The 12,860-nt window shown below is 38.1% G+C and overlaps 1 protein-coding gene across 1 annotated transcript; it reads left to right on the forward strand.

Moving 5' to 3' along the window:
- The first annotated feature begins 773 nt into the window (after positions 1–773).
- LOC115412230 (UDP-glucuronosyltransferase-like) lies at positions 774–11,694 on the forward strand. The gene is made up of 5 exons (XM_030124613.1): positions 774–1,631; positions 4,504–4,635; positions 6,867–6,954; positions 7,044–7,263; positions 11,241–11,694. The coding sequence occupies exons 1-5, from the start codon at positions 774–776 to the stop codon at positions 11,521–11,523; spliced, it is 1,581 nt and encodes a 526-aa protein (XP_029980473.1). The 3' UTR covers positions 11,524–11,694.
- Positions 11,695–12,860: the final 1,166 nt, after the last annotated feature.

Genomic DNA, 12,860 nt, shown 5'->3' on the forward strand with positions numbered 1-12,860 from the left:
GTTCATTGACCAAAAACACAAAAGCATGACAAATGGACACACGCACACAGTCCACTTCCCTTTTCTAATTCAGATTATTTCTAGAGTAGATGGTCTGAATCTTTCTAGTGGATCTACCAGCCATGTGGAACCAGTGTAAACAGACACTCCTCCCTCACAGATAACTCCACCTCTTCCCTCTAGTTACCTGTAAACAGACACTCCTCCCTCACAGATAACTCCACCTCTTCCCTCTAGTTACCTGTAAACAGACACTCCCCCCTCACAGATAACTCCGCCTCTTCCCTCTAGTTACCTGTAAACGGACACTCCCCCCTCACAGATAACTCCGCCTCTTCCCTCTAGTTACCTGTAAATGGACACGCCCCCCCTCACAGATAACTCCGCCTCTTCCCTCCAGCTGCCTGTAAACAGACACTCCCCCCTCACAGATAACTCCGCCTCTTCCCTCTAGTTACCTGTAAACAGACACTCCCTCCTCACAGATAACTCCGCCTCTTCCCTCTAGTTACCTGTAAACAGACACTCCCTCCTCACAGATAACTCCGCCTCTTCCCTCTAGTTACCTGTAAACAGACACTCCCCCTCACAGATAACTCCGCCTCTTCCCTCTAGTTACCTGTAAACAGACACTCCCCCCTCACAGATAACTCCACCTCTTCCCTCCAGCTGCCTGTAAACAGACACTCCCCCCTCACAGATAACGCCGCCTCTTCCCTCCAGCTGCCTGTATTTGTTGAACAGTCCAGCCTTCAGCTCACACAGACGAGGTCATGAGGACCATAGAGCGGCTCACTTCACTGGGTCTGCTGGCCTGGTTCTGCTGCCTGAGTGCAGAGCCCGTTCAGGGGGGGAAGGTCCTGGTTATGCCTGTGGACGGGAGCCACTGGTTAAGCATGAAGATCCTGGTGAAGGAGCTGAGCCTCAGGGGACATGAGGTGGTGGTGCTGGTGCCTGAAAGCAGCCTGTTGATCCAAAGCTCGGACACTTACAGGACTGAGGTGTTTACGGTGTCCTACAGCCAACAAGAACTGGATGGAAACTTTAATGAGCTCAGGAAGGGAATATTCAACCCACCATCATCCATAGGTCTTCTTTTTGAAGTGCAACTTTTGCTGAACTTCACTGATCTGCAGGTGAGAGGGTGTGAGAGTCTGCTGCACAATGAGGCGCTGATGAGTCGACTGAGAGCAGAGGGTTTCCATCTTGTCCTCACAGACCCCTTCCTCCCGTGCGGTCCCGTCCTGGCTCGTCTGTTTTCTGTTCCAGTTGTTTATTTCCTCCAGACTCTTCCATGTGGGTTGGACTTAAAGGCCAACCAGTGCCCCACTCCTCCTTCTTATGTTCCTCAGTTCAGCTCTGGGAATTCACCTGACATGAACTTTCCACAGAGAGTCAAGAACGTGCTCTTATCTTTTGTGGAGTCCTACTTGTGTAAACTGATTTATGCCAACTTTGACAATCTTGTCGGTAAATATTTAGAAGACGGTATGACTTACAAGGAGCTCATCAGCCACGGTGACATTTGGCTTGTTAGATATGACTTTACCTTCGAGTGGCCCAGGCCGCTCATGCCCAACATGGTTTTAATTGGAGGAATCAACTGTGCAAAGAACGCCCCTCTGCCAGCGGTGAGTGTGTGTACGGTCAACCACAGTGGGGTCACATGGTCTTTATAATAATAATAATAATAATAATAATAATAATAATAATAATAATAATAATAATAATAATAATAATACATTTTATTTATAGGCACCTTTCAGGACACTCAAGGTCACCATACAAAGTTGTTAAAAATAAATAAAACACAATTAAAATTACACATATGGGTCATTCCATCTCAAATCAACCAGCTTTCAGGAAGTGCCCCACATGACCCCCTCAGAAAATTCTGAAAAATTCACACTTATTCACCTACAGATAAACGAACACATCCAAAATTTTAATGTCATATCTGTAATAGTTTAGCAGATACAGCCCTTTGAAAATTAATGTTTTTTTTTTTTGTTTTTTGTTTTTTAATTTACAAATGTGCTTTTGGTCCAACTTTGAGCAGCTCTATGTCCTTAGGTATTCAACCCACACTGCTGAAACTGACTGTCTGGGCTGAAACCCCCTGAAAAGACCAGATTTAGCATCCTAATAATTGTGTGTGCCTTCATGTTTGGTCCATGAGGCCTTGAAATCAGGCCCAAAGGCTCATTCTGCAAATGTCCTCTCTCTTCAGACTGTCACTGTGACAGAATGGATGAATGGACACGCCTCATTTTTTTTACATGGATTCTTCTGGTGCAGATGCAACAATAAACTGCAAAAAGACCACATTTATATGAAAAGTGTTGCTGTGAGGTTATGAATAAAATGGTTTGATTTCAATTTTTCACAAAAATACTCTTTATTCGAGCACCCAAATGACCATGTGGCCAGTTAATGAACATTTTGAAATTTCTACCATGTCTTCATATACGTTTCAAGATGTTGTGCACAAAATTTTAGCTTTGGGATAGAACAGGTTCTATTATTAATATTTTTTTGAGTGCATGACTATTTTCTTCAAATTGTATCCAAACGTAGGTGTAAATGTCATTTTAACAGTAGAATGGCATTGATTATTGCACAAGTTCGGATAATACTGCAGATATTTGAACTATGGTGTGGAACTGCATGATGGTTCAGATAGAAGAATTCTAGATTTCCCAGAACTGGCTCAGGTTGATGCCTGTAGTAGAGACTTCTGGGAAACTGAATGGAGCTGGTCAGCTGACCCAGTTTCACCAGGGTCAGTGACAGAAATGGAGCTCAGATTTCCCAGAATTTTTATGATGCTGTCCAGACTAATTCAGATCAATCCAACAACACATTTTCCTCCATGATGAATAAGTTTGTTCAGGATTATGAATAGAATTCCCAAAATTAGGCTGGACAGCATCATAAAAATTCTCCTCAAAGTTGGCTGAAAAGCAAATTTGCAAAATAAAAAAACAAACATTAATTTCAAAGGGCTTTATCTCCTAAACTATTACAGATATAACATTAAAATTTTGAATGTGTTCGTTTATCTGTAGGTGAACAAGTGTGAATTTTTTCAGAATTTCCTGAGGGGGTCATGTGGGGCACTTTCTGAAATCTGGTAGATTTGGGATGGAATGACCCATATACACGCATAAAACACATAGATACATAAAATGACAGTAGATAAAAGTGAAATTATGGAATTGAGTAGGAATGTCTCAATAAATAAGTCTTAAGCAGGGATTTGAAGGCAGTAATAGAGTCAGAGTTTTTTTTATGTGTTTATGTCAAACTAAGATGAACTTAAACCCCAAAATCTTTACATTAGTGAAAAACCAAAGTGTTCACAGGCATCACAAGCTCAAGATGCATTTAATGATTTTATTTTTAAAGCTGTAACACATCCAGTAAGGTGAAAAGTTGCTTGTAGAAATGAACCTGAAGGGATTTGTCATTCATTCATCTGCAGTTGTAATCTTTTTATTACTCTTACATTGTACAGATCAAAGGGCATTGACTTTGGCTCCAAAGTGAAGCCAGTGCACTAGTATTTAATGCCACTCAGGCCAGTGTGGATGGTTCCTCAAAGCCCTGTCCTCCGTAGACATACAGTCAGTTCCAGAAGTGGTGGACCGTTTGTCACTGTGGTGTTGTGTAGATGTAAAATCACAGAAATAAAACCAACATGACAACAGCCAGATCATACATTTTTGGCTCCAACTTGACAGTTCACAAACCGATTTGTGACATCACAGTTCTAATTATGTTCAGTCTATGGTACGGACCAAGGTTATTATGGTTAACGAAAACTAATGAAATGATGAAAACTAGAACTGAAAAAAACATTTTCGTTAAGTGAAATAAATAAAAACTATAAATAAAAGAAAAAACAATAACTAACTGAAACTGTATTGTGTGTTTACAAAACTAACTAAAAAGTATAGAAGTTATGGTTAAAATTCCCTTCATTTTCATCTTTGTCAGATTGATATGAAATCAATTTATTTCGCTCGTGCAATTTAAGGTGACGGCACTTCACGATCCGCCTCTTCTTGTCAGTTGTCATATACAGTCGTCTTCTGGTCCCCACTCTACCTGGATACATGGAGACTAAAGTTGGGAGAAAGCAGCAGAGTCCTGTCTGGGATTTATTTGAATATAAGAAAAAACTAAACATTTAGGTAAAAAAAAAAAACCGAAAACTAATAAAAACTAGCAAACCTGCTCTAAAAACTAATTAAAACTAACTGAATTAGAGAAAAAAAAAGTCAAAACTTAATTTAAACTGAACTATAATGACAGATCCAAAACTATTAGAACCTTGGTCCAGACCACATGCCTGTAGAATATTTTCATGTGAAGGAAAATTAATTCCATGCATCAGTCTGTTTAGTCAGGGAGGTGTAGCTATAGAACTGCAAACAACATGAGCATTATCAAGATGGAATTGAAATGTTGTCTTATGTGTTTTCTGTAAATTCTCTACAGGACTTGGAAGAGTTTGTGGACGGTTCTGGAGATGATGGCTTTATTATCTTCACCCTGGGTTCTATGGTGCCCAACATGCCTGAGGAAATAGCTAAACAGTTCTTTGATGCCTTTCGACAAATTCCTCAAAAGGTAACAGTAGCCGGGCACTGAACAGTTCACTCATTCATTCCTTCATTTTGTGAATCACTGAAATCCTGGAGCCTATCCCAGCTCTCACCCTATGGGTCACCAGTTCATCGCAGGGCTGACATACAAACGAAACCCCCCCCAACCCTCTGCTGTATAATAAAGCAAATAAACGACACAATGTACAAAAAGATAGCAACTTTATTTTAGATGATCGATATGAACTGAATTTGAGCTTGAATGTCTATTAATAATGTCCAAAAAAAATAGATGTTTCATTTGGACAAGTGATAAAACTGATGGAACACCTCAAATCCATAGGGTTCTTCCCCTAGGGGGGTCCCCTATGTTTGTGCTAAAGGGGGATAGTTATCTCATTCACACCAAGGAGATCCGATAGTCTGAATAATGGCAGAAAAGATGTTAGATATTTGTTAGACGATCAATATGAACTAAGTTTGAGCTTGATTTTCCCACTATTTCCTTCATAATATAAAAACAAACCCACATTTTTCAACAGAAGCTCCCCCAACCATTTGGAAAAAACACCCCCCTGGTGTCCAAATATGACATCATGTAAACTCAAGGTAGTGTCATGAAGAAATAGAACTGTTGGACAGTGGATGTGAACTCAGTTTGAGCTCCATGGACCTGATAGTGTCAGAAGAATGAACCCATTGAACCCTAAACTCCACCCAGTGACTGAAAATGAGCCCATATGAACTCTGGATGGTAGAACAGGGACATCTGGAAGAACAGCAATGTGAACCAAGGTTATCGTTAATGAAAACTAAGGAAATGACGAAAACTAGAATTGTAAAAACATTTTTAACTGAAATAAATAAAAACTATAATTAAAAGAAAAACCATAACTAACTGAAACTATTGTGTGTTTACAAAACTAACTAAAACGGATGAAAATTATGGATAAAATTCCCTTCGTTTTCATCTTTGTCAATGTCAGGTTGATATGAAATCGATTTATTTTGCTCTCGCAATTTTAGCTAGTGGCACCATATGATATTTAAGGGTCCGTCACTTGTGTTCACTTGTGGTTTCCAGTCGTCTTCTGGTCCCCACTCTACCTGGAAACATGGAGACTGAAGCAGCAGAGTCCTGTCTGGGATTGATTTGAATACGACCACAGAGAAGAAGAGAAAAGAGACCACTGAACTACAACTGAACTACAACTGAACTACAACCAAACTAACACTAAGCATTTAGAAGAAAATGAAAACTAATAAAAACTAGCAAATCTGCTGTAAAAATGAATTAAAATGAACTGAATTAGAGAAAAAAAAGTAAAAACTAAATAAAACTAAACTATCATGAATAATCCAAAACTATTAGAGCCTTGATATGAACCACATTTGATCTCAATCGGCCGATTATTGATGATTTATGTCCAAAAAACTGATGTTGAACTACAGTGCCCCCATGTGGATGACTGATAATACTGATAGAAGCTGAAGTCGATGCAGTTCTTCCGCTATGTTGGTTATCAAGGAGAAGAAATCCAACCAAATCTGGCCGAGTTCTCGACAAAACCCCGAGGAGATCTGGTGGATCTACCCAGGGTTCTCCTTCAATGAGTCACAAAAAAAGTGAAACTTTAACCAGTTCACTTTGTGAAATACCTAAACCTTTAGATGTAAGTGTTTGACACAGATGGTCATGTTTTCTGCACTGCAAACATTTACACAGGAGCCTTTGATCCAGTTGAAGTGTGGGACTTTGACCTCAGATCTACTGTGGACGCTCTGACCAGTCAGGACTGAGTTTGGACAATGAGGCCCATCCCAATCCACCCCTTAGCCCCTCCCCATTGGCCCTCCTGTTTTACCCCTTTCCTTTGGCCCTCCCCCTTACCCCATCCCTCTTTGCCCTTCCCCTTACCCCATCCCCTTGGCCCTCCCCCTTACCCCATCCCTCCTTGCCCTTCCCCTTACCCCTTCCCCTTTGCCCCCCCCCCTTTACCCCATCCCCTTGGCCCACCCCTTTCATCACTGCTGCTCTGTTTTGCTGTGTTTACCTCCATCTGACCGTTCCATGATTGGAACAGAATTATGGCAGATTTCTCAGACCTCAGTGTTTGGAGTGTGCTCCTGGAAAACCTACGTTTGGAGGGTCAAACAGCCCCTCCCCCTTGGCCCCTCCCCTCCAACTCATTGAGAATCGGGACACCCCTACCCCTTCACGTGAACACGCAATAATTTATATCATTTATATTTCAGGTTTTGTGGAGATACACTGGAGTTCCCCCCAAAGACATACCAAAGAATATCCGTCTTATGAAGTGGTTACCTCAGAACGACCTCCTGGGTGTGGTGTATTTTATGAAATTATCAAATGATCGTGAGGACACTGCAGCATTTAGAATGATCTAAAACTGGGATTTCCTGTTTCCTCAGCTCACCCCAAAGCTAAAATCTTCTTGACTCATGGAGGAAGTCACGGTGTATATGAGTGCATCTGTAACGCTGTTCCCATGGTGATGTTTCCACTGTTTGGGGACCAGGAGGACAACGCACATCGCATGGTGGCCCGAGGTGTCGCAGAAAAACTGAGTATTCATGATGTTACGACTGAAGCACTGCTGACTGCGATAAAGAGAATCATCCACGACAAAAGGTGAGACAGTGGACACCATGGAAGTATCAGTAGGATAACAAGTAGGAAAGGACGGAAAATGAAAGCATATTAACCCTTTCATGCATGACTTATGAGAACCTTAGGCAAGAGTTTTTTCTTGAGTGTTTTTATTCCCCCTTAGGCAGGAAAAAAGCAATGTGATTGATTTTTTTTTTTTTTTTCATGGAGTTACAAAAATGTCCATGCATTTAATTTTTGAAGTAAAGAGGCGTGTGTTTAAAACCCAATATCAGAAAGTACGGAAGAGAATTAAGGCCACTGGAAAAAAAAAAACAATAAACTAAGGTCCAATATGTATTTCTTATTATTATTATGACCAAAAAAAGTCAGAATTCTGGAATTAAAGTCAGAATTCTGAGAAAAAAGTCAGAATTCAGAGAACAAAGTTAGAATTCTGAGTTTCAAGTCAGAATTCTGAAAAAAACAAACAAAAACAAAACAGAATTCAGAGTTTAAAGTCAGAATTCTGACTTTTTTTCTCAGATTAATAATAATTAAAAAAAATTACACCTTTTTCATTTTCCAGTGGCCCTAATCCTCTTCCGTAAGAAAGTGATATGAAAACAATGAAATAAAAACATTTTTAATGCAGCTAATCTGATGTTTTCTGACATTTTAACGTACTCTAATGCTAGTTATTACTCATTTCATGGATATAACATGAAAAAAACCCTTTGTGTCTAAGAAACAACAAGTGGTTTCCACTCAAACATGTCAGTGCAGATCAGGTTTATCAAGAACAGCAAAGTTACAGTAATGGTCTGAATGTCAGTGTATTATTATGGGATGGTGCATTAGCGTCCACTGTGTTGGCTGATATGGAACTGAAAGAACCAAACCCATGAATATACAAGAGAACAGCTGCAGAAGAACTGACCACTGGAGTGACCACAGGAGTGACCACTGTGCATGAAAGGGTTAAATGTGTGACTGTAGTTTGGTGTCAGTTCCAGTCCTGGTTCACCTCAGGTCCCTCCATCACAGGTGTGGTTTCTCTGTTTGCATTGGTCATAAAAACAGCGGAGCTTATCTGGCTTCACCTTTACCCTCCTGTTAGTTCCACTGTGAAGGCTGGGCTCCTTCAAACATTTGTTCAACTCTTTGAAACGTTCTGGGTCAAATCAGCCAAAGCAAAGTCAGCATGAGCAAGTGCAAACACACGTATCAGCTGATAAAACCTATAAAGATAAAAAATATAATTAATGACAATCAGTGGAGCACCTTTGCTTCAGTAAAAGTACAAAAATACTCATTACACTTAAACGTCCTGCATGAAAAACTCCACTGAAGTAAAAGGTATTAGCAGCAAAATGTAGCGAAAGAATTGATAAAACCTATACTTTTTATTGTTTTAAAAGACAATAAAAAGTCTGTTATGAAAAGACTATAGTTTTTATTGCTTCCCTGTTGTAATGCTTTTAATCTTTTATGGAAAGCACTTTGAATTGTCTTGTACATGAAATGTGCTGTATAAATAAACTATGCCTTGCCTAAAGCCTATAAAGATAAGATAGTCACAAAAAATCTAATTAATGACAATCAGTGGAGGAGAAAGTCTGTCAATGCTTTACTTTTTAAACGCTATCTTTATTGAACTTTATATTACACAATAATTAACAATATACTCAGCATAAAGCAAACAATAAGCAACATATTCCCCCCAAATAAATAAATGAATGAAAGCAAAAAAAAAAAAGTAATTAAATAAATAAAAAATAAAATAAACATAAACAGACAGCATACAGCTCCATAAATCAGCACCACTGTCAAAATTAATTGGTCTCATATAAGGATGTAACAATTACCGGTATAATGATAAACGGTGGTAAAATCACAGACGGTTAGTATTACTGTTTAAATTCTAATTCTCATGATAACTGTGTTTGATTACCGCACTTTTAGAGGAAAAACCCTATGTAAAGATCTGCTTTTATGTCAAATATTTGAGTATAGTTTGAATTTATTACAATTTGAATTTTCTATACCAAATATTTGAACCAATATTCACTTTTAAAGTCTTTGAAAAGGTTCATTAAGCATCTGTGTTATTTATGTAATAAATTATATACATTTTTCAAGTTGGATTTTATATTTTTTGTGTTTTCTGTCCTTTTCTGTTTTTATAGTAGGTTAAAGTGAAAAAATAACCAGATTCCAAACATGGGTATAGTAAACATGTGTTTCTATAGTATATAAAGGCAAAATCAAAAGGACTGAAAAACAGACAGAATAGACTCAGACCACTAAGGGTTAATATGTGAATGTTTCTGACACTGAAGGGACATTGTGACTATTATTTTATTTTATTTTTTTAAATACAACTTGGTTCAGTTCTTTCAGTGTGTGTATCAGTACTTTTTGAACATTTTGAGCACAATTTCAATAATACTGTGATGATAACGATGACTGTGATAACTGTGGTCACAATAACCGTGATCTGAAATTTTCATCTCATTACATCGCTAGTCTCATAACATCTGAGAAACTCAGTTAAAGGTGACCATATATCAGTGCTTTACTTCAGAGGATCAGTCCAGTAAAGCAGAAATAATCTGTACATTTATTTGATCCTTCAGTCTGAATTTGATCATATAAGACATGGTTACATTATTTTTCGGTGCATGTGGATAAAGACTGAACGTCTCTGTATCCAGAATGAACACATCTGTTTTCAGTTTGTGGACTTTTCTCTGATCTGTGACTTCTGGTGACACACTGAATGACCTGAACATTTAGTGAAATTAAACCTCGTGACAAGTTTGGAGGGAAAATTACTTTGATAGAGACATTAACAAGTCAGATGTGGAAAACATCAGAGGGTAACTGGTGGTTCGTCTGTCTACATCAGTTCTGTCAAACTCCTGTTAGTTCAGTTCCACATTCAGCCCAGTTTGATCTGCAGTGGACCGGACCAGTAAAATAAGAACAGCGAAAACAGTAAAATTCTATTCTGATCAGGTTTACATCTGCAAAGTTTCCTTAAAAATCTGAATAACATGAACAACTTGAATTGTCTTAAAAAAAAACAAGTGCAATTTTCACAATATTCTGCCTCAGTTTATCAGTTTATCATTTACACACGTGCGTTACAATCACACAAAACATTTAGTAACAGACAGAATATTGGTAAAACTGCCTTTATTTTTCTTCAGACATTTCCGTTTGTTTCATATTTGTTTTTGTTTGTTCACATTTTTTTTATAAAAGTATAGTTACCTCCGCTAAGGAAGTTATGTTTTTGCCAGGGTTTGTTTGTTTGTCTGTTTGTTTGTTTGTCTGTTTGTTTGTCTGTCTGTCCGTTAGTGTGCAACATAACTCAAAAAGTTATGGACAGATTTTGATGAAATTTTCAGGGTTTGTTGGAAATGGGATAAGGAAGAAATGATTACATTTTGGTGGTGATTGGGGGTGGGGGGGCCCACGGGGGGGTGGGGGGGGGGTGGGGGGTGCAGACCAGAAAATTTCATCAAAATCTGTCCATAACTTTTTGAGTTATGTTGCACACTAACAGACAGACAAACAAACAAACAAACAAACAAACCCTGGCAAAAACATAACCTCCTTGGCGTGGGGGGGGGCCTACGTGGGGAGCCACTGATCAGCCTTGGCGGAGGTCTGCGCTCTCTGAGTGCTTCTAGTTTGGTAATGTAAACATTTTCATGTAATTTAACTTTCCTTACACCAAAAAACAAAGAGAAAGTTTGGGCTTGTCATCATTTATAGATTATAATGATCATATTTGACTGGTTCTGACCCACTGGAAATCCAATTGGCCTGTATGTGTGTGTGTGTGGAACCTGAATTAAAAGGATTTTCACACCATTGACTGTTCATATCTTCAGTGTAATTTTTGTATTTCACAAATTCATTCCTTTGGTCAGATTGGACCCTTTGGTGGGTCGGATTTGGCCCCCGGACGCATGTTTGACACCTGTGCTCTTGTGTTTCCTGTGTAGTTACAAACAGAAGATGGTGCAGTTGTCTCAGATCCACCTGGACCGTCCTCTTCAGCCTTTGGACTTGGCTGTTTTCTGGACCGAGTTCGTCATGAAACACAAAGGAGCTGCACATCTGAGGGTGGCTGCTCATGACCTGAACTGGATCCAGTACCACAGCCTGGACGTCCTGGGCTTTTTATCCCTGGTTCTGATCACTGTTCTGGTTCTGACGCTAAAATGCTGCTGGTTCTGCACCCGCAGCTGTTTCAGAAAGAGGACAGAGAAGAGGAAGTCCCAGTAGTTTATCTAATGATATTTAACAGCAGAAGTGACATACTGTGTTTAATGAGAGCTTCCACAAACACGTTATAATTAGGGCTGTGGATCGGCAATAATCTGGTGATACGATACAAATGACAATACTAGGATCACAGCACGATATATCACAGTATATAATGATACTGTTAAAAAGGCCCTTTTTTTTTTTTTTTTTTTTGAAGTTTTTCCTGAAAGAATTGAATTACACCATAAATCTGCACAAATCCTAAACACATTTGTATTTGATCCCAACAGGATCTAATGTTCTATCACCAAATGCTCAACCTGTGTTCAAACTGAAATTCTGTTTTCCAGACATTCCAGTTTCAGATCCTGTTCAAATGTTCAGATTCTATTAGTTCACAACTAACATCAGAACAGGATTTGAGTTCAATCCAAACAAAGGAACCAACATCTGCCTCTCAGACAGAAAAAAGTGCTTTTAGGATGATTCAGATAACCATTATTTAATAAAAGTGTTAAATAATAATTAATAAAATATAAACAATATAGAAAAACTAAAATGAACCTCCACACTATCTGCATTTGAATAAATACCTAAAAGTGTCGCTACAGGGCTTTTTAATATCGATACAGTATTGTGAAATACTAAAATTAGGAAAATTGTATTTGTTGTATTTAGTGATAAAGGTGTAAAAGCACTGAGGGGTTGGATGAAATCAGTTTATTCTTCTTCGTATGTACTTGAAGATAGATTCTGTTCATTTAAATGTTATTTTGTTTTTGTCTGAATTTGCTTTGTTTTATTTTGTTTCTTTGCATGTTCGAAATAAATAAAAAGAAAATAAATAAATAAAATGAAATATTGCGATATATTGCTGAACCAACCCTAATTATAACATCTAAAAATAGAGGAAAAAAAACTAGACTTGCTTTTGTTATATTTTATTGATTTATATTCTGTGGTATGGTCTATTTGCCTCTTTTAAACCTTTTTTTTTTTTTTTTAACCACTCATTTACTATGTTTCTTTCCTATCTTTTCTAAATTGCTGTTATTTTCTTAGTTTTATATGTGAAATTGTTTTTAATGTTGCTGCTTTTCTGAAAAGATTTTGTATCTGAATGGGACTTTCCTGGATGAATTAATGATAAATAAAATCAGACGTTCTAAACAAACAAAAAAAAAGACTCATAAAAACTGGTGTATGATCAGTTTGAAGGTACTGTATAGATTGTATTTTGGGTAAAATGTCGACTGAAAAAACACTGGCATATCTTTTTAGCTCTTGGAATAACATGGCACTGATAATGATTGTATAAAACAATCAATAAAAAATGTATCTTAAAAAATAACAGG

Source organism: Sphaeramia orbicularis, chromosome 21, assembly GCF_902148855.1.
Source record: "Sphaeramia orbicularis chromosome 21, fSphaOr1.1, whole genome shotgun sequence".
Lineage (NCBI taxonomy): Eukaryota > Metazoa > Chordata > Actinopteri > Kurtiformes > Apogonidae > Sphaeramia > Sphaeramia orbicularis.